Raw genomic sequence first — 23998 nt, forward strand, 5'->3', positions numbered from 1 at the left:
CATTTGCATTTTTGAATTCACAAATAGGAACCATTAGATATTTTCGGAAAAATTCATAATTCTTCTCAGTATATATTTTGCATGCAAGTGAATATAGCTATGCTGAATGTTGACATAATCTTTAAAAAATAATTTGTGAGCAAAAATATGTCATTATGCATTCCCATCTTTCACAATATTTATCAAAGCAATGAATACAGCAATATTTACTCATCTTCTAAAAAAGTCAATTTTGGAATAGAGGGGCATTTTGTTTTTTAAGAAGGGGTACCTAAATCATTGATTAAAGTATCTGTATTTACTTTCGTTTTTAAACATACGGGTACTGTACACGTCACCCAGTAAGTGTGCCAAGATATGTTGGTGAGGTGCGCAGTTTATGAGTGTACTTTAAACGGCTTTAAAATGTAGCTATACAGAGCGTTAAACATGACTGAAATTGTTTTACGGGAAAATTGTATTTCTTAAGAAGAGTCTCTTTGGGGATTAAAAATTATTTCAACGGATAGAGGGCTGCATATAATCAAACAAAGGTAAGCGCAAAACTTTGAACAAGTTTGGTAGTTTTGTTGTGTCGGCCATTTCAGGAGGTAACTGGCTTTTAAACACAGGTACGCATGAAGAACTTTAAACAGCTATTTCGCAATTCTGAGAAACTGCACTGTCTGTTTTATTAGAAGAAGCATGCAGTTTTAACGTTAATTAAATTTTTATGTATCTTTATGTATCTTTAAGGACTTCAGTGATAGAGAATGTCTTTTTCATTTTAGTCTTTTTGCTGATAAAAATCATTTTAGAATATCTAGGTCAACAAATATGTCCTTGTCTTATTGAAATTGGGGGTCTTCTTAAAAGACATAATTGATGTTAAATTTTTCACTTTTCGGTGTTTTAAAACGTTGCCACGGAACGTTTTGAAATACAAATAGATATTCGTCCTGTTGTCAGATAATACCTGTGATAAGGTTACCTAGAAGAAAGCTGTCAGACAGTTTTGAATGTACGTATTGATAAAATGTAAATGAAATGCAAATTAAGCATACACATTATATATTTTGCAATGTAAGCAGGACCCATTTCCGAACTGAAAAGACAACCTCAATAGTTCGGTTTAGGTTTTATATTTATATTTTTTCATAATTGAAAGAAAAGAATATAAAATGTCAAGACTTAAATAATAGAATATATAATTACAATTCATGTTATGCAAAGAGAGAAATTATAGTGCGTTAAGTATCATATTATTGAATCAACATTAAACATCGACAATAAATTAAAAATGACTTTAAAATGTTAAGCTATATGCCTACAGGAAAAACTTTCATTCAACCAGTGAGTAGCAAAACTTGAATGAAATGAGATTTTTTTTTTGTTTTTTGTTTGTTTGTTTGGTTTTTTTGTTTGTTTGTTTGTTTGTTTTTGTAAAGCTGTGTTTTAATCAAAACTTTCTTTTTACACAAATATAAGCCACATTTTTTATTGATTAAAACATTTCTAACCAGGTTGACTATCTATATCATAATAAACGTATTGACCTCATGCAGACTGTACTAGATTTGGTCTAGGAATGTTGGATAAGTATTCTATCTTCAGTCATGGGAATTCCATAAGGCCTTTCCCATTAAATTCAATAGTTTATGTTTTGCACCATATTGAGGTCAGAGCGCAGGATGTTCAAACACACTTACTTCTTTGTATCAAATTATCAAGTACACCTTGGTTGCATATGTGACAGAATCAAGCGATCCATTCTCGATAAAAAAAAATAATTATCTATGGTAGTATGTGTCATGCCAAGCATAACAGTAGGGATGATACTAGTCAGCAATGAATTGTTGAATTCTTTGTCACATTAACCAGTTGATCCTTATTGGCTTTGAGAATTCTGACTACATCCCATCTCAATTACTTGCGGAAGAAAGAACAATTAATTGTGTTAATTGGTACTTATGAATGAAAATTGTTCATTTTCTTTATAAATACGAAAGAGGAATCTAAAGACTTGTGGATGTCAATCATATATGTTAAGCCTTTTATCAAACAACAGTCACATGCTTTTTCATTAGTTCTTTAAACAATCTTTGATTTTGAAAAACACAGACTCTGTTTATATAATTAGATATATGTAACAAAGCAAGAGTAATTGTCTGATAGTAATGGATTTAACTTTGATTACTGATTTAACTGTTTAACTAAATTAGTAGTCCATGAATTAACTTGCTTACGTCAGACGATTTTTTTTTAGGAACGTTTATAAATACTTTGTGGTAAATAATGCTCACTACATTTTATTTATATAATGTTAAATACTTAAGATTGAGCAAGGTTTCATTCTATGGCTAACAATTTCTGTAAAGTGATTATACTGAGTTAGAACATTTAATACATAAGCGATCTGAACCTTTTATACTCTTCACAACTTCCGGTTATAATTTATATCGTTCAATCCGATGTTTACGGCATGGCTATAGTCTTATTCGGTCAAAAATTGAAAAACATTTTCACAGAACATACATATTGTTACTGGGAGAAAAGTTTTTGAAAGTTTCTATTGTCTCACTTATTTGTTTATAAAACAACAAAACAAAACACAAGGACATGGCATAGAACACTGAAATATCTTTGTTTCACTTGAGGGAAACTATTTCCTGTTGATTTAAAAAAAGAAGTCATAAAAGTGGATTCATATTACGGTTGATACATACCTCTGTTTTCTGATTCTGAGCTAATGGCATTTTTAAGGTGCCAATTGCATTTACTACATTATTCCCTATAACCTCATTATTCTATGCATTTGAGCATATATATGCTCCCAAAACCAAATATGATAGCTTGAAGAGGCAAATTGTTTATTCTCTTTACAAATAGCCCGCAACATTTGAAGAACTTTGTATTTGCAAAAAAGCACAATTAACTTATGACTAGACCATTTGTCATTTCCCTGACCAAAGGTCAAATGATAAAAGGTCACATTGTCCCTGCCATAATTTTTACAGGTGGAAAACTTTAAGAGCTCGCACTTCGCACTAAGGAATATTATATTAAAGGATGTCAAGGCCCTGACTCAAGATCATTTGTTCGAAAGGTCAACTTTGTTAACACCATAACTGGGACTTGCTCGTGGACTTCAGTGGCGGATCCAGGATTCTTGAAAATGGGGCCCAATAGATCTGAGAACTGCCTTAAGGACCCCAGTGGGTTCAGGCTAAAAGGATTTATTCATCTTTACTAAATTTTGGGTCACGAAAGGGGGCCTGGGCCCCCTGGCCCCCTCTAAATGTTTGTTGCACAAACACATTTTTTGTAATGTAGAACAGTTTAGAGAATCAATGTTTTTAAACACTTTTTTAATGTGATATATCATCAAATTTATGTAATTGTTATGTATGAAAAAGATACCAATATCTTTTTTTTTCTTTCATAAACTTTGAATTATGAAAATCAGGGATACTTTTTTGTAAATAAAGGATATATTCACAATTTCAAAATAATTGACTATAGGAGAGAACAATTTCCCGGAAAAAGTCACATTTAAAAATCATTATTCTTTAGTTGTTTTCTATCGTATATATTTCTAAATTTTTCAAATTTGTATTTTGCACCTAAAATTTATTATTTACAACTTTAGAATAAGCCTCCAAAGTTGGCAAAAACAGCATTTGTCCGTTAAAACGCCGATTTTTGCATGACTTTTGGCGTAGAAGTCCTTCAGGGCAGGTCTGCCCCTAAATAAAATTATGATATTTTGATAGGTTGTGATGTAAGGAATAATTTAAGATTAGATTTTATTAGGAGCACCCCTGCCCTACCGTTGAAATTCATCCAAAAAAAAAAAAAAAAAAAAAAAAAAAATACAAAAAAGGAAACTAATTAGAACTAGGGTTGAAATTCACCAAAAAAAACCTACAAAAAAGGAAACTAATTTGACCTACTAATTCAAATTTATACAGTATATTATTATAGTAATAATAGCTCAATTGATATAACCGCTATATAGTCAATATATATATATTCAATATATAATTGACTATTCACACCTCAGGTACTTTTTTTAAAGTCGTCGGTTTGAATCCACCTGGTGCCACATTTTTATAGTTTTTCAAAGACTTTTTAAAATTTTTTGATAGGCTTGTGTATTTTTCTTCAAATATTTATCTTTTATGTATGTTCATTCTTGATATAAAAGACACTAAAGAGAGAGCAAATCGTAACATTCCAGTATATCTTAAACACAGTCAAGCGGAATTATACCTCAACATAGCACACTTTCTTCGAGGACAAGAATAACTCACTCTGTGTTACTCGATACAAGTACATGTATTCTGGGCTGCAATGAGCTGCTATGAATTTCAGTTGTATGCATTCCTTAGAATTTAATCACATTGCTTTAATTCCGTTTGTGCTACTAGTGCTTGTCAGAGTTAATATGTTACGCATTGCTTGTATTATTTGAGCTTACTAATTTAGAATGACATGCATGTATTTTGTATGTTATGAATGTTCTAAACTCAGACCTTAGGTTTTGAAACAGTAGGGCTACATATCAGTAACTACACTCCCCTGGATTTCATTTATATAATTTGCATATATTATTGGCATGTTTTCATCATATCTACGGAAATGAGTTGTAAAATAAATACACATCAAGAACAGAATTAAGACTGTAGACATTACCATTACATAAGAAGAAAAGAAAAATATACATGTATCAATTATTACATTTCGAGATAATAAACTCAGAATACATTGACAATATCATGCTACATGGTCAATATCTATGAAAGGGCTCCTCTTCTTACTGAAATAAAAGTTTATGAAAAACAAATTATTATATGCATTTAGCCTGAAGTCATTCACCGGAACGGAAATCGAAGAGCTTTTTGTAAAGAAAAAACCAATCCGGGACCCACAGGTCAAATCCCTATTCATATAGAAGTGTACCTTTTGATATTATTCTTGAATTTGATAGTGGTATCTTTTGGTATGTAAAGAATTCTATTTATTGGTCAAAAAATATTATTTACGAGATAAGTGCATGAAGGAGTGCAGTTGTAGAACCTAAATTTTTGCCTTCATTGCCGTTGGTACATATGTAAACAACTCTTTTGAAAAGCATATCTAGGGAACTGTGAAAAAACTGGTTTGGGAGAGCAACAGAATTCGTGAAAGTAATTAATTTCCTTTCTCAAATTCAGACTGTAAACAGACTCACTTTGGATGTTGATCTATTTATCCACAAGATTTACATGCACACTCGTCTATTTAATAATTGTAGAACTCGGAGATTATATATCATAGTCCCCTTGAACGAATTAAGATGCACGCAAGTGCAAAAAGACTCTTGATTTATATATTTTTTTTTTATTTGGAAAGAGCAATGCATTATATGTTTCAAATCAGAGTAGACAAATTTACGTCCCCAAAATTGATCATTCGAAACCTTATCCGAAGACATGTCTTATGAGGTATGAAGTGATCACGTGCTCAAAAAATGATTAAAGGTAAATTCTTTATTTCCACGAATTCAAATATAAAAATAGAATTGTATGTTGAGCATGTTGAGAGCAGGCTGAAATATGACTTCCATACAACAACTGAATTGCTTTGAATTGTAATAAATTGAACTCAAACATTTTATAATTTCAGATTTAAAAATTCGTTTATGGGTATATCAAAAAGATATGTCCCAGTCGTTTTGACACCACTATACATGTAACTGGGAATTTACATAAGGGGAATTTTCTTTGGAATACCCGGGGTTATAAAGTGTAAGGCGCTTTTGCATGGTTGAACAACTGTGTAGACTATATTGGATACGTATCGGCTTCTTATCATTTCATTCATAAAAATAGGCGGTATATTTATGACATACTCTTATTAGTGATCAAAAAATATGTGCTGTTATTAAAAAAAAAAGTTTGTTATTGAATAATTAGAAAATAGAGGGGGAAATTATGCTGACCCTATAAAAGACTGAATTCAATTGTGCTTGAAATCATTTCATTAAATGTGTAAGCAATATGAAGAAACATTATTCATATAAATTTTTGCAATGCAGTGCTTAGATATTAATTTTTCCCAACTCACAATTTTTAAATGTTTATTACAAAGAAGTAATTCCATAAATGCAGAGTTCCTGGTCGAAGTACGTCAATCGTAAACCCCAAAGGTGAACATAAATAGGTGGATAATGCTACCATAATTTCCAACTAATGTGTAGTGGTCTAGGGATTTGTATAATAATGTTTATCAACCCTCTCCCTACATTGGAATAATTATTTACTAGTAATAGTCACTGTAGGGGACGAAATGTTCATATATTTAAAAATCAATTTAAAAACACATTAAAGTAAATATTTCTTAATATATGGCTGGTGTTTTCAACATTGTATTTTATCTTTTGAAAACAAGTTTGTATTGATGAGAGCTATAATGAGTCAGTATTCATATTGATATTTCCTTTATATGTTGGACTTTAAACACCATACGTGCAAATCATGCCTCATGTCTGAATTTTTAAGCGACACAGTTGTAAAAGGAGATTAAGTAAACAACAACTTATCAACAATACTTTGTATAGTGTCCTACTTTCCCAACCATGTGCACTTAAAATGGTTATCTCAGTATTTACAATAGTTATCTCTACATTTTTTTAAATAAAATGTTTTGAGTTGTCACCAAATCTTACCACCGGTTTCACACAATCGTAACCTTAGTCTAATAAACATAAACATATGGTTATAAAACTATAAAAATATTCAGTAATATAAAACCGAATTTGTATACGATATCCTCGTTTCTAGACTGACTCACGTAATGTTATCATAAAACGGTCACGAATGTGAACAGGTAGAGAGATAGCGAGGGACAATACCTCTAGCCCGACTCTTTAACATACAATCGTGGATCGTTATGGAGTTTGGATTATTTGTTGTGTTTGTATCCTGGTTTATTGACAATTACAGTAAAAGCCAAAACAGAAATATTTTTGCGGAAGGCCTTTTTTATGGTCATCATGCCATTTCTGGGATATTCTCTGGATATTCCCTGTTAGTCTGAACATATACAATAGGAAACAAGTACTGTTGTGAAAATAAAGATGTTTTATGTCACGATTTTGAAGGATTTCATGTTATAAAAAAGAAAATATTATATAGGACTGGCAGTGTTTTACAGCTATTTGTTTTTCATAATATATTTATGTAAGTGTGTGTTATTACTGTGCGGATTTAAATATGACAACTGATTTTCTACAAAGTGAACCCGAAGAAGAGGTTATTTCATCTAAAGGTACTTACAAATGCATATATGTTTATGAACAACTTTGACAGACCGCTGCAATCATATCAGAATATTAGTCCTGAAACGAAGAAATAATTTGTAAAAATAAATGACAAAAAGTAGTTTCTGTCATTTGAAACTGTTATGGCGAACATCTTTTCAGCAGGAAAGTCTTAAGTATGCGCTTAAGATTTTTCACTTTGGTTAGTGTGAAAAAATATTGTAAAATTCAGTAATTTCTCTTTATTGATGTTTGTTCACGTCCTTCTAGTTACATGTATTTTTGGTCTACATTGGCTCTCATATATACTTTCAGCGATTTTAATTTTTACCCACACTTTCCAAAAGCGTTCAGTTATTCCTAATAATGTTATCCTAGTCCATTTGTCCGTCATATTTTTTCTTCCTTTAACTCCTCTTATATTCTAAGAAGTAGCTAATTCATCTTTTTGACTATGATTGTTGGTGTACGTCCTGTACATATGAATTAAGATTTTAGAGTTTTCATTTTTATCTTTAGACCATATTGAGGGAGGGGGAGTGTAAAACGACGTTTGCCTACAAAAACCCGATTCCCACATTTCCTTTTACATTGTACACAGTAGCCAAATCATCCTTCAGAATATAATTTTGGTGCCGTTTAGACATTCAATAAGGATTTTGAATTTTCAGTTTTGTAACTGTAGCCGAAGGGAGTGGAAAAATCACTTTTTTTCTTTAAAAAACCTGTTTCTTAACACCCCCCCCCCCCCTACATTTTGTGCAGAAGAAAAATAATCTTTTGGAAAACGATTGATGGTGCCCTGTATATGTGCAATAAAATTTCAGAATTTTCATTTTTTTCCGGGAGATCTATTGGGAGCCCAGATATTGAGCTTTATTCTACAAAAAACCTGCTACCATAAACTCTTCTTAAATTTAACACTGTCTTCAATTGATTCATCTTTTGAATCTGATTGATGGTGTCCTGTAGAGCGATAAGGTATAGGAATTTTCATCTAGGAGGTCGTTTGGGGACGGAAAAATCAAAAACTTTTTTAACACAAAAACTATCTTTCTAAAACTCCTTTTAAAAATAATTTCTGATCATAAAATTCTTTAATTTCAGATTGGTAATGAAGGCATTAAATTGAATACTTACATTATTTACAGTCCAAAGGGTCACATGCTCAACAGAGCATTTTACGCCCAATTTGATACATGTATATTTTTATAAATATTAGAATAACTATTATAGAATCTTCACAAGTCACCTAGGTGTGCAGGAGCGTACATTTAAAAATAAGCATTTACACGCAAGTTAGTGTTATGAAAGTATTTAGTTTATAGTACATTTAGAAACAAAACATTTACATGCAAATTTTAGTGTTATGAAAGCATTTAGTTTAATGTTTGTTGCATTTCGAAATATTCAAAGAAGACTGCTCTTTTTTATAGGAATGGCCAGGAGACTGAACGATTTGCCCCCTTATCCTTTACATTGCATACCATATAACGCCTTGAATGAGCTTGCAGAGGTCTTTGATTCGCCATCTGTAGATGGTCAAAGGACACTGGAAGGATTAGCCGAGGCAATCTACACACTTAGTGACTACACAATCAAAGTCGATCACAATAAAGTATCGGTAAGTTTAACTGACTTCGATATCTGAACAAATTCATCACATGCCAGTTATTTCTTTTTTTCTTCATAAAGCTTATTTGATTTCAGATATTGCGATCTCGCTGTGCATCTGGAGAAAGTCCAACAGTAAAGTTTATCCAAGACCTCGCTAAATACAAGGATGCAAATCTTCGAATTTTACAAATGGCGATCTGTTCCCTCGAAACCCGTGCAGATGATATATTGGTGAAGTATTTAGGAGGTCAGTAGATAAGGTTGCTGATGCTGTTACAAAAATATCAATCATATATACCAGGAAATTGATAATATGACTTACAATGGGTTAAAATACTGTATTTTTAACTTTATTATAGAAATTACTCGACGGTATAAAAGAGAAGAGAAGCCAGGACTTGTGCTTACCCCTGACAATTGGTCACAAAATGATTGCAATTGTTATGAGTGCTCAGATAATGGAGCATTTTCCTTACCTGTAACTGATCGCACATTTCAAAATGCAAGGCATCCAAGACATAATTGTGGTATTAAAGACTGTGCTCACAATGGACCAAAACAATATAATCATAAGCGCAAACAGTCTAATTCTGTTAACAGAAATCAGATGCCATCTCATCATAATAATTTTAGAAGTGGCAGAAGCTTCTCAAATAATTCAAACTTTAGTGAAATTCAAAATGATGAAGTGAAAACACCTGTAATGGAGTATGAAATGAATACCTTTTCAATGAATCTGTTTGGCAATGGCACTGAATTTATGCCACCCGCAGACTTTGACCCCATTCCTCCAAGTGATTATGAAGGGGAGGATGAGGAATTTGAGGAAAGTGTTGTATTATCTGAAAGGAGAATACACAGTGAAAATATCCAAAGACAAAAGACGAATGTTCCAGCAAGGCGTGTCCAGTCAATGCCTGTTGGTTCAGATCAATTGAATACAGACCCAGCACGGAGACATTCACATCCGGTTTTCAACAAAAAAAGTCCACCAAAGAAGGACTGTGAAAGCGACGGTGACATTCCCAATATTCCAGACGCCTGCACATGTTATAGAAGTCCTGTTATCCACATAGGTAAATCTCTCTCTCTCTCTCTCTCTCTCTCTCTCTCTCAGTGAAATAATGACTGGTTGGTAAGGCATTTAGTTATAAGACTCTATGAATAATTAAATTTTCATTTTTTTCAGGACCTAAGACAGTGTTTGTATCTCTGGCAGATGATTCTAAACATCATATCAAGGAAGTCCTAACCATGTGTACCAAACTTCAAGAAGCAGGTTTTGAGGTTAAATGTGATATGATGGAGTCTTTGTTTACAGAACAAAATATTAACGTGAATGAATGGTTAGACCAATGCTTCACAAGAGCGGTTTTCGTGATTTTTTGCATATCGCCCAAGTATTTCAAATATATTGGTGTGGACAATTCGACAGAGGCTCATGCAAGTGATAACAAATTTCACACAAGATACATTTTTGATAGAGCTCGAAGTGAATTTATTCAAAATAACAGTATGAACAAACGTTTTCTACCAGTACTTTTCCGCAACTCCGGTGCAAAACTTGGGCATATTCCGGAATTTTTAAGATCAACCATAAGGTACGTGTTTCCAGAGACTTTTGGGCATTTAACAGCATTCCTGCAAAAACAGTGATTTTATTTTTGGGGAACGTTAAAAGAATAGTTCCTCGTCCTTGTGTGAATATACCAATGAATTTGAACAATGTATTGACATTTATTATTTGATAAATCTCATACATCTGTTTATTTCACTCAACATATACATGTAGATATGTAAATACACAAAGAATGTAAGTGTTTATTCACATAATTCAAATAATTTTGTCACAGTGGATCTTTCTTGAAATACGTACTCTATTAATCTATGTTTTAATGTTTTTAAATGTACATTTGTATATTGATTTATGTATTGATTAAAATTGAAAAAAAATATTTTTCACTCATTCTGAATTTTCAATTATGTCAACATTTGAAGTGCTTTAAGCCTTTGCATAGGAAAATGAGTGTACCTTGAATATTTCAGTAGCTTGCTTGACTTTGATTGCAAAATGTACAATCCATTTTAGAGAATTTTTTATGCTCTGATATCGGTTCTTTTCAGTGTATTAAGTTGTTCTCAAAACGGTTATTACTGTTCGTCAAATGCCGGTTTGTGAATTAAGGCAAAGACTCGATGAAGTTCATTTTGATGTTAATTAAATTTGTCTCTACTTGTCTTAATTGATACAATTCAAAATGAAAATCGTCTCTTCTAAAATAATATCTTCACTGGTAACATAAGATGCGATTTTTACCAAATTAGCAGGCTTCAATGTAAGTTTCTCCGTGGGTATTTTAAAGTATTGCACATTTAAAAAAAAAAATTGATAAACAACATGCCATTGTATCGTACGAGATATTTGAAAAAGGAATTTCTCACGATTAAGGTTTTTTTCGTGCGTAAGTCACCTTCTTTCAACTATCTACATCAAATTGCGAAATATTAGGAAATAATCTCATGGCTTTTATAGAAAAATATCTACCGACAAAGAAACATGATTTCCATGCCTTTTAAATCATTATAAGTTAGATAATGCTACAACTTTTTTGCATTATATGATACCCCTATTGTGAAAAAACTAGTAAAGCAATACAGCTTATATTATTACATAAAACATAAGTTAGTAAAAAATGTATTCAATAACACATTGGAAACTCGAGAAGAAGCTAAGATTAAAATGAAGAAGAAGTGGGACAGCAGTTACATGTACATGCATTCTTTTCTAAATTAGATATACATGTATATAAAAAAGAAATTTCACAAATTATCATCAGCACTGGCTTTATTCTTCTGAATAGTTCTACAAGATTTTTAATATCAAATTTAGTGTGAACTACTTTAAAGTTAAAAAAAGTGTTTAATGAAATATATTCATGAATAGCATTGTTTGAGCAATATCAGGGGTAAATTGCATAATTCTAATACTAAGGCATTTAAATTGTTGGGGGTTTTTTTTACGAAAGGTATGAATACAATGCGATATTACAGTACAATGTGAAAATTTGCCTGGAGTTAAGTATAGAGTCTGTAATATGAAAAACGGTATGAAAACTTTTTTAAAACTGATTTTTAAGACAGCGACTGCAGATACTTTTAAATTATTTTCTTTACCTGTCCTAAACATTAAGTCTCCAACACCCGGGGAAAATTGATGGAAAAATGTCAAATCTTTATTTCAAACTAAAATTTTGTTATGAATGAGAAAGATGAAGATAACAAACAGTGATCGATATATAAAAACTATTAACAGTACAAATATGTGAAAAGTGCATAAAACACGGACCCTTAGAAATTCCAGAGGTGGGATCAGATGCCTAAGAGGAGTAAGCATCCCATGTTGACTGGTCACACCCGCCTTGAGACCTATGTATAGATCAGATAGATGGAATATTCAGTATAAAAAAACAATTTGTTGTGAAACACACCAGCCAACATATGACCCAATGACAGGTTATATTTGCTAACAAGGTCATTATAAAGACCATAGAATTTACGAAATGCTGACTAATAACGGGGTTGTCGAAATCCTTGTAACATCAACTTAGCTGTCAGTAGCATGTACCTGGGTATCTGTTTAAAAATTGATCGTACTCGGAGCATGCTCGTGAGTATCGGAAAAGTTGGGAGATGTAAACACCACAGGCAGGTAATATTGGGATATTACTACATAAATAAGAAAAGTTGACGATGGAAAAGCTGAAGGCATCTCGTTTATCGGTCAATTTAGTTGTTAGTTTGCCTTTATCGTCTATAGTTCATAAAACACCCAAATATGAAACGGATGTGGTAGACTCTGTAGTGTCTTTTATTTCAAGTTCACAGGGATATATATATCGAGTCGACATATGAATGGAAGTAACTAATGTTAATAAATAATACGTCGTCGATATATCTAAATGTCGAGTTAAAGGCCACATTTTGAATAAATTCTGCTTCATAGGAATTTAAAAACAGATCGGAACACAATTAGAACCCATCGAAATTCCAACAGTTTGTTGGAAGTCTTGGTCTCCGAAGACTATATCAATGTTGTCAATGAGGAATTACAACATCCTTTTAATATCAACTTCAGAATACTTATTTGTGAATCAGGGTGAATTTTAACAAAGTAATTTTGTAGATGACCAATCACAAGATACCAAAATTTTCGACTTCCACTTCCATATTTATTGAAGAAGCAGTTGTCTATAATATCAAAAAGCCTAGTTTTTAATTTGTCGTGAGGATGGCTGCATAAAGTGTAGAAAACTCATAAGTCTTGATGTGACTGACTTTTGAAAAATTTGGGGATTTTAAATTTCTGTAAGTTCTTTGGAGATTTTAACTGAGAATCCACATCTAATTTACACCACTTCTAGAATATGCTGTAGCACAGTACATCTGATGTTTCTCCTTTACAGCAATCAATGTTTTTGTAAGGAGTAAATTAAAGACAGGGGCTTGGTAGAACATTTTCTGGACCCTGCAATGTATCTCTGTCTGTAAGGATATTTATGAAGTTTAGGAATCCAGTAAAGGTATGGTAGATTGAACTCACCTTGGTTGACTGGAATGTTAAAAGTATAAAACACTGAAATGTGATCTTGAAGAATTTCATCTTTAGAAAGTAAATTGCGAGTATAAGTTGGATTTCCAGACGTGGAATTAAAACCAGGTTCTTCTAAAATACAGTTACATGTATGATAATGAGCCTTACAAACAAAGACGATATAAGGTTTACATCAGTCCATGTACTCAATAGATTACATCACATGAACTACATGTATTTTATTTCAATTCTTTTGTATTTACAAAAAAAAAAAAAAAAATCGTATAAAGCCGAAAGATAAAAGAGAGGAAATTCAGAATACATTCAATATTCATTTAAACCGTTAATTAAAGATGTATCATCTGAAGCATAAAGCGATAGTACTAAAGAATGTAGAACTCTATGATGTGAAGAATTAATTTCTTTAAACACGAGTAATTTTGTTAAAAGGGAAAATGAACGTTAGGACGTGGTGGTTTTGATTTGATGATCAACTGTGAATTAAATATGCTTTCATAGATAACAGATATCATCAGTCTTTCAAAAAATATCAATCATATAATAAATTTTAAGCTGTGTCACACCGATGAAGAGAGGATTTTTGAGCTTTTGAGATCAATGTTTTGACGTTTCTAACTAAGCAAATAACGCATGCATTAAGTATTAATATTAATAATGATTTGATATTTGAACACAACACACAAATTAAATTATTCGTTGAAATATACATGGTGAATCGAGAATCATATATAAAGGTGACAAGGTGAGGATAGCGAACAGTGATCGATCTCATAAAAATATAATCAATTCAAATTTGTGAGCAGAACATAAAGCACAGACCCCTGAACTTCCAGATCTATAATTTTAAACAAACCATGAAATATGGCATCTCAATTTTATCTGTTTTCTTTCCCTTTTCGGAGGAAAAAAAGACTAAATGCCTTACAAACAATCTTATCTGATTCTAGTCGTACTAAAAGCTATTTGTTCAGTAGGAGATGATTAATTTTTGAGACCCTATATCCTATTACTGATCTTAGGATAGACGCTCCACCCTTTTGCGATGTAATGGAAAATAAGGTGAGATTATTACAAATGCTTATTCTTTTGTACAGAATATTCTTTTTGTGGGTTTCTTCGTCAGGTTTTTATTTTCGATAACAATATTTGAGCTACTATTTTGCCATGCATGTCTGAGGTTTAAATATTGAAGCTTAAGCATTTAATATTTTTAACTCCCAATCAATGCAGTTGAAGATGTAAAGCAGATTTTCATATTAATTGCGAATAATAAGATATAGATTCCCTCTCACCTATAGTTTTGTGTTTAGAACTTCATCAAAACTAATGTCTAAAGAAAGTTTCTTCCCCATAAAAAAAGAGCTAAATTATTGCATCTTAATTATTCATTAATTATTATATGAACAAATCAAAAATTGTAATAACTCAATCTGTGATCTCATATCAGTTAGATTCATACATTTTCTCTTAGCTATCAAATTACTTTAACTCTCTTCTTATATTTCTACCGACAATACAATTTAGTAGGTAACTGAATTTTCAAAGTCATGATTTATTATCTGATAGACTGCTGAATATTTCACAACAAACCCTGTTACCTGGGGTGGGATTGATTCTTTTGGAACCTTTACATATACGAAAGTAATCTACTTAGAAGGTGTGCAGTGGTATACGTGCAGTGATTCTTGGTCACAATGGCATGCCAAAACATTATGTAAGATCTGGGTCACCCAGGCATAGAGTCTAACCAGGTCTCTGGTCTAACAGTGTTTAAAAAGCAAATGCAGAATGGACTGTAAAAGAAATATGAACATTCATGCACTTGTACCTGTACTTATATTTTATTAGAAGAAAAGATATGATGAAATTTCAATGGAAATATTAAAAATGATTAAAAGAGACTGTCTTTTAACAATTTGTTATCACTTTTGAAACAGACAACTTATGTCCTATTCCTTTTTCTTAAAAACTTTCACTACTTAATATTAATGTTTTTTTTTTTTAAATTGCAGTAGCTCTGTTTCCATTTTCACAGCAAAATTTCGAACCCGAGGGTTTTGGTTAAGGGAACTGACTATTTCAAAAATTCATGACTAATTTACCTTTTGCAGGATCAATGGGTTATGTAGAGCAAAGGACCACACTGCTTACCTCCGGGTACTTTTTAGGCTGGGGATGACGCCTTTCTCGATAAAATCTGCTATGCTGCTATTGTGTAGAGACATTGTAACATTGATTTGGTATCACTCATCCAAGTTGTCTAATATTGAGCAGGATAGCAATAGAACTTTGATGTCGGAAAAGTTTGTTGCAATATTGTAATTCATTATTTCAATGACAGAAAAAAGGACGTTTATGAACTTCTATTATTTATATTTGCGAAGGAAGAACTAATTTTAAGCTTTGATTGAAGCAAAATTACATTATTGTCGTCCTGTGCAATACTGATTTCTTCTATTATAATTTACATTCCATTGCACAGAAATCTTTCTGATGAAACAATTAATACCTTATTTTAGTCTAATTGATCATAAAGGTTTAAGTTACATACAGTTTTATCATAACAACACATTTTAACAGCAAAGTATAATTCTCAAAATGCAGTTCATATTGCTTTAACATAACAATAACAAACTAAAGTTTACCTATCAAGGTAACTTTAAATTTTAGTCAGGTATTTTAAATTTGAATTAGGTGCTCGAGTACCGAGTACAGTACATCAAGGCAGTATTTGTATTTTTGACTGTATACATGTAGAAAATAGGTTTTGATGCTTTTGTTCTCTTGTCTTTGATTTTGTGTATTAGAAATATGCCGAACACAGTTCTGTATGAAAAAATATAAGACAGTTTGAGTCCCGTTAGGGTCGAAAACTGTCTGATATTTTTTCATACAGAATTGTATTCTGCATATATCGTACTTAAAACAATGTCCTATAAACATCATTTGCTGATTTGCATGTATCTGTTCTAACAATTGATAAAAGTGGTAATGATCATTGAAAAAATTCTTTAAAATATCCAGTCTTGAATGAAAACTACTCCGTAATCTTTAATCAGCAACATAAATATTTTAGGTACTTTGTCAATGATTGTTTGGAGTTAAATGGAGAGTGGGTATGAACATTTCCCTGTTTAAAACATGCAAAATAGTTTTAAGCAATGTGTTGGACTTAAGATATAAACAATCTAGTGAACTATATTTTTGGGAATGGAAAGGAAAATGCAGATGTGAACCCTGATTTGAGCTGAACAAACACAGAAGATAAAGCAAATGCTGAAGGTAAAATTTCTAAGTCAATTGCTAAATTGAGAATAAATTTACAAAAAAAAAAAATCATGTATTATGGATTGTTTTGTATCATAACCAGTATTCAACCTAGATGATGAATTCTTAAATTTTTAATTCTAAATGAAGTCATTATTTAATATTTAATAAGCCTATTGCAAGTCCAGAGGGCTCATGATTGATTTTTGGTCTGTTTGATTTCATTTTCACCCTTCCATTTACGGATTTTAGTTTAATTGTCTGCCGAAATACAGCTTAAATAGTGCCGACTCGGTGTTAACGAGGTTCGCTCCTGAGCTTTTGAGCAGATTTATATCTTAACCTATATTTTAAAAATTTTGCATAAAGTTTTAATTCTTACAATAAATTTGGATTCTACGATGCCAGTTAAACTATATTCAGTTAAAACTCCATGATTAAATTCCATACCAAAAGCATTAAGTGAGGAACTATATTTTGTGGCGGAAGGTTTTTTAGAAGAAAATGATCATTTTTTTCTCTTTCGAAGTGTTTAAAGTATGTTAAGTTTGGGTTCCTATTTATCCATGCAGCCTGCGCACAAAGTTATTTTGTACAGTGAACTGATTTATACTGGTCCTTAATTATATATCAAATAAATTGTCATGAATTCTATCATCATATTTCATAAATATAGCAAATATATTGTGAAAATCAAGAAAAAAAAATCCCTATTTTAAGCTTAAAATAAGCACTATTTTAGTAATATCTGAAAATTAACATCACAGACCCCCACTTTTTATTTTCTTTTCTGAATATTTAAGATACTTTTAACCATTCTTCTTAAATTCAGTAAAATGTCATGACTTTCAAATTATTTTTTTGCTTGTTAAATTTTTAATGTCAGAAAAATGAATCTTTTTGAGTGCAAAAAGGTCAAATAATTGAACATGTGGAGTAATTTGAAAATTTTTTCGTTGTCACAAATTTTAATGTGTCTCTTCAAGATGAAATAAGGCTGTGTTTGTTCCCATAATTTATTTGAATAAAAAATATTGTAGGAAAAACTTTAAATATTGATTTATGTGTAAGACGTATTTACACTGCAAAAAGGTCAAACTAAATGCTCTGTAGCGCCAAAAGAAGCGCATTGACCCCCATTTTTTGTTTTGATTTTTAATTAAGCTATGTGTATAAATTCTTAAAATATACTTGATAAAAAATTCTCATTACTTTTGGTGACAGGATCCAACCTCCTTAAACAATATCAATCAATCAAACAAATTAATTAGAAGGTTAATTTATCATTTTCAAATTATGAATGATTAAAACATTATCTTCTTTTTTAAAATAATCATTGTAAATATAAGATTAAACATAGCTTAAACTGAGGTAGGTTGAGATAACAAATAATATCAGACTGCTCACTTATATCGGATTGTCAAAGGTAATTTTTTAAGACTGCAAGAACAAAGGAATGCCACCACACCAATGTTTTTAATTCTGGTTATTCAGTATCGAACATGCGTAATTTTTATGACATTAAAGTTTAAATAGATGCTTTATATACACAAATAATAATGCTTATACCTTTGTTTGAAACAAAATCGAAACTAAATAAAACAAAATCAAAGCACAAACAAACAAACAAAACAAATAAGAAGAATGTTTACACAAAAAAATAGTGTTTTATAAAAGGGTAATAAATGAATGCTAATAAAAATCAATGTTAAGACATTTTTTGTTATTGATTTGAAACTTTAAAACTTTTCACAGGTAAATGAAATATGATGAAAGTTTTTATTCAATTACTTAAATCTTCTTTATTCAATCGTCATTTCTACTCTTATCTAAGATTTAGTGCAAATCTGGAGTGCACCATACCTTTTAAATACTGAAGCATATTGTTTTAAATATTTTCAAAGTAAGATAATCGATAAACTCTAGTTCAAGGGGTCGTGCACATCTAACACAAATGCTTCAATCTAACTACAGAAGTTTAAAGAGGCCTCGACACAGTTGTATATTGTCGTTTTATTTACAATTTTAAATTTCTATTTTTATCGAAAATAATATCAGTTTGATAATTGAAACTTGCATGAAAATTCTTAAAATTTAATGAGGAGGAAATTCTGGGAAAAAAAAATTACGCCAAACATCTGCTTTGTAAACAGGACCTTACAAAAAAATTACTTTAGTTAACTAAAGTTTACTAAAGTTAACTTTAGTGATAACTTTGACACTATGAAAACTAAAGTTAACTATAGTGATAACTTTAACACTTTGATTTACTATAGTGATCATTATGCAGACTTTCATCTACTATAGTGATCACCATATCACTAAAGTGATCACTATGAAATCTTTGATTTACTATGGTTATCAATCTTATACACTTTATATCGTTGTTTATAAGGTGATAACTCTATACATGTAAATCTTGTCTTATGTATTAAATGCTTTTAATATAATGTGCTTTAATAATATAAAAAAGACCAAGAAAAATGAAAGATAAAGAATATTCATTTTAGAAATTTTTAACAAGTAGTAGTCATTGAAAAACACGAGGTTTCAAAAAGAATCGCTAAAGATAAAATTTAAGTAAACCGTGCTGCATGCAACGTGCATGGAATTATTTGAAATACAAGACGTAAACAAATAAATTTGGTAAAATGAGAAAATCTGTAGAACTGGATATTATCTATGTTGTGCAATTAATGTTGAATTAATTGAGACTTCTATCACAGAACATTAAATACAGTTGTGATAAATCTTTAACTTTAATTTACCATAATGATCACTTTTGACACTTTGATTTACTATAGTGATAACTATGAAAACTATGATTTACTATAGTGATAGCTTTCAAAACTTCGGTTTACTATAGTGGTAACTATGACACTTAGTGATAACTTTGAAAACTTTGATTTACAACAGTCAACTATAGTTAATTATGATATTTTTTGTTAGTGTTATTCTTAATGTTTATGTTTTACTGGGTGTGTTCAATTCGTTTGCTCTGCACACATCACTTAGCACAGACTGACAAAACTGGTGAATTGGATTTGCTTTTTTATGTTTTTACTCTGAATTTTCTGTATTAAAGTTATGATATTGTTCATTAATACACAACAAATTTTGCCAAAAGTTTACTTCGTGGAAGTGCGAGGATGCGTGTTAATCAAACGCGTCCCAAAATTCGTAGTTTTGATAATTTCTAGACAAAAGAGTTGCTCAACACACTTTTGTAATATTTCTGTGTGAAATGCCCTAGCAACATTTAAGTCATGATATTAAACTGAAAATACTAGAAAATATTAGCCCCAAATCTGTAACCGAGCCCCTTTTAAGTTTTATGACATATTCAATATGTTTATACAGGATTTAATAACAGAGTACTACATTTTGGGCATTTCTTAATAACTGTTTTCTGAATTTGATGTCTTTATTGAAGTATAGAGCATGTGTGATATTAGTAATTGCCAAAAAGACAATTTAATTTGTAAAATGGTTCATTAAGTAGTTGTAAAGAATTCGTTTAGTTGATCAAACTCTTCAGCGTTAAAGTTAATTACACTAATATTTTACATGTGAGAACTGTTTTGCCGTAAATATTTCAACATTTAGTCCAGTCTATTCAGATAACCAGTACAATATGATCACACACGGTGAAAATCATTTCAATCCATGAAAATGCAAAATTCTTTGGCCTAATTACAAACACTGCCAAAATTTTCCGATGACATTGTCGAGGCTCCCCATGAGGTAAACAACGTGTTTAATGACGTGTGATTCACTGAAGATTAAACATCGTGTTATAACTTCTGACAATGTACTTTAGAAAAAAAAAGAATAAGAAAAATCAGCTTTCCAAATTGAACATAATTCTGCATGTAAGTTATCAAAATCTGTTTCATAATGCAGAAAAAAAATATTTGCATTCAATGCTGTCTTTGTATCTGATGGTTTCGAAAACAATTGGAAGGCTAACAAAGAAAAAAAAAACCCATTTAACTCCATTCATATAAATGTTGGCCAGTACTCAACAATTTTTCGGTCGCTATCTCTATATGGAAAGTAGGGTACATGAGGTGTTTTTAAATTTAGACTATTATCTGTATTTCAGAGAAATGATATCTAGGGTTAATGTTTGGTCATAACAGCTGCAAAACATGGACCTAGGACAACAAGGTACGTATAGCAATGATTTAAGATTTATTTCCGTTAATCGCTACAGTCTTTCAATTAATATATATGTTTTTTTTAATTAAAAAAGCGTGAACATTGCACCCGTAGTTTTTGCAAAGAAAAATAAATACGCCCAAATCTGATGTTAACTAAAATACAATAATGATAACTCCCCACCAAGTAATTTGATGCAACGATGATAACTAATGTAATGTACTAATGTATTCTTTTCGTTGAAATAAAATCTTGATTTTTTTCCCTAATGTCTTTCCCCTTTTATAATAGATTACGGGAATCTTGAAAAACGTCCTTCCAGTAAATGACTCTTTAAAGAGTAAACATGGAATATCCAGGTAAGTATTTTGCATTTCAGTACATCTCTTATTTTGTGTTCACATAATTGATTTCTTTGCTCAAGGCGTTCTATATGTACATTACCTGAGTAAGGATTGTAGTAATTTGCTTTCACATGTTTTAGTTGCACTATTAAACAAACTTTTCAAATTTGGCGAGTCGTCGTAGTGTGCGAATAAGACTTCTGTGAGTTTTGTAGATGATTTGTCCCTTTCTTAGTGATATCTTTTTAGAAATTCGGCTTCTCATATTTTCGCAGTGTACTTGTATTGTCGGTTATAGCAATCACATTTATTTTTCAAAAATACCGTTAAGGATTAAATAAAGAATTTGATTAATCTTTATTATAATAAAATAATGGATGTTTTTTTTTCTTTACAGCGAGCACAAAGAAAGCAAAACAGACCAGATGTGAATGTCCTGACTGTGTACGTTTCCATTCCCTTGAACATAGCACTACAAATACTGGCTCTGAAATTCAAGGTTCTTACGATCAAATAGATGAAACCCCTTTGCAAGTACCTGAAGTTCATGCTCAGGATGAAACTGACAGAAACAGACTTGAGGGAGCTTCTGCAGATTTATCTATCAACCAACAAACAAATTCTACGGAAATTTCAACCTCTTCCAGAAATCTTGATCCCACATCGGAACACGGGGACTGTACCTGTTACAGATATAAGAGTTCTGCTGCAAAAAGTCAGCCCATTCCGACTAGACCAGTCTGTTTAGAGAGCAGTATATTACGAACGATGTCATTTACAAGTCTTTACAGCATTCCCAGAAGGTCCACTACTGTCAGTAAGTTTCTAAGGGCTCTGAAGTACTGTCATAAAAGCAGGACAAGGTTTAAGAACATTTTTTGGGCTTGAATTATGATTTTTCAACACCATTTATAGAGACAAAATGTTGCAGACACTTTGATAATAGCAAAATAACATTATAAGCTTGTCCATATAATAAACATTTGTCTACTGTGATATACATGTAATTCATTTTATGTTATTCTATTGTTTCAGATGCAGGAAAACCAATTATCTATTTGACATTTTCCGATGAAAGTAAGAGACACACACGTGAAATTAGGAAATTGTGTGAAGAACTGAGGGATTCACTTGAATTTTCTGTGAAATGTGATAAATACGATGCGCTTAGAAAAGTAGGAGAACTGAATATTCATGGTTGGAGAGACTTAAACTACAGAAAAGCTAAATGGATACTCTTCTGTATTTCGCCTGGTTATAGCAAAGCGCTAAGAGCAGGAGAGTACAACAGTCCAGTGGCTGAAATAAATGAACAAGAGCAAGGCATTGTCTACATTCATAACATTGCGAGAGCAGAGTTTCAGCAGAATGGTAGCAAAAACTACCGTATGATACCGTTACTGTTTACAAAAACTAAAGCCTCTGTATCTGATATTCCATACTTTTTAAGTTCCTCGCCATATTTCATGTTTCCAGATCATAAAGAGGATTTATTTCGCTTATTAAGAACCCAAAGGCAGCATTGACAGTTAGTAAAACTGTCTTACACATCTTACACCATTCTGATTCATGAACAATGTGTATTTCATATTTCCAAATAATTTTGAATGCATGCACAGTGATACAATTGAATTCATAACAAAACAGTTCTTGTATTAGCTACATAGAAAAAAATCAAAATCTCTTAGAATAATGTGGTTTATCTTATTTTCCCTGATACGGAAATAAATATATCCAATGTATTTGTCAATATATTTTAAGATTACGGTTTTGTATCTTTTACAAAGAAAGAGTTAACAAGTACTCCTTCTTGTGGCATCTGATCAGATGTCCGTGTTTTTGCCCTGTTTACTACCCGTGTAATGACGATGACGTAAGAGATCATATCATATTTGGCGTTATTTCAAAAATAATTCGGAGCAGGTGAATGCAACCATAAGTTTCCATTTGATCATTTTGAGAAAAGCAAACATAAATGGATTTAAATGTTCAAATGTATGTCAACTTCAAAATTGGGAACTTGACTTTCATGGCAATAATTCATCTTAAATCAAAGTGATATAAACATTTTTTTGTTAAATAAATAACACGAATACTGTATTTGATTGCACATCTTCATTAAGTTCATATTTAAAAATTCAAGGAAAATTTATTATTTCAAATCTATAATTAGAAGTAATCATTTTTTTTTTCTAGTTGATGCTCATTGATACAATACAATTCATAAAGGCAAATTAAGGTATCAATTATTTGAAAAAAAAATGTTTCCATGAAATGATACAGTTAAAAAGTTCCATATAACATATAAATAACAATGGATATAACTATACAAATCTCAATTCGGCCGCAATTGCCATCTAAAACCTCACGTAGACAATGTAACCAATGAATGCGTTTTCAGCTTACCTGATCCGAAGGCTCAAGTGAGCTTTTCTGATCAAAAAGTGTCCGGCGTCCGTCTGTCGTCTGTGAACTTTTCACATTTTCGACTTCTTCTCAAGAACCACTGGGCCAATTTCAACCACACTTGCCACAAAGCATCCTTGTGTGAAGGGAATTTAAGTTTGTTCACAGGAAGTGCTGTGCCCTCTTTCAAGGGGAGATTATTAGGAATTCGTGAAAATTTGGTGGCATCTTTTAAAAATCTTTTTCTCAAGAACCACTGGGGAAGAAAAGATGAAAATTATGTGAAAGCTTCATTACATAATCTAGATT

The 23998-nt window shown here is 31.3% G+C and overlaps 2 protein-coding genes across 3 annotated transcripts; both read left to right on the forward strand.

The window, feature by feature from the left end:
• Window positions 1–392: 392 nt before the first annotated feature.
• LOC133175745 (uncharacterized) lies at window positions 393–10767 on the forward strand. 2 transcript variants are annotated; one of them, XM_061310853.1, is made up of 5 exons: window positions 393–533; window positions 8719–8906; window positions 8993–9146; window positions 9259–9975; window positions 10089–10767. In XM_061310853.1, the coding sequence occupies exons 2-5, from the start codon at window positions 8721–8723 to the stop codon at window positions 10553–10555; spliced, it is 1524 nt and encodes a 507-aa protein (XP_061166837.1). In that variant the 5' UTR covers window positions 393–533; window positions 8719–8720; the 3' UTR covers window positions 10556–10767. The 2 variants fall into 2 exon arrangements, with proteins under 2 accessions (XP_061166837.1, XP_061166836.1); XM_061310852.1 differs by lacking the exon at window positions 393–533 and adding an exon at window positions 6863–7290.
• A 10518-nt stretch (window positions 10768–21285) lies between these two features.
• Window positions 21286–22897, forward strand: LOC133175641 (uncharacterized). Its single transcript, XM_061310755.1, has 3 exons — window positions 21286–21298; window positions 21681–22100; window positions 22319–22897. Exons 1-3 carry the CDS (start codon window positions 21286–21288, stop codon window positions 22807–22809), a joined length of 924 nt encoding a protein of 307 aa, XP_061166739.1. The 3' UTR covers window positions 22810–22897.
• Window positions 22898–23998: the final 1101 nt, after the last annotated feature.

The sequence above is a fragment of the Saccostrea echinata genome, unplaced genomic scaffold (assembly GCF_033153115.1).
Source record: "Saccostrea echinata isolate AGI-Se365-2 ecotype Australia unplaced genomic scaffold, CSIRO_AGI_Sech_v1 ptg000064l, whole genome shotgun sequence".
NCBI lineage: Eukaryota > Metazoa > Mollusca > Bivalvia > Ostreida > Ostreidae > Saccostrea > Saccostrea echinata.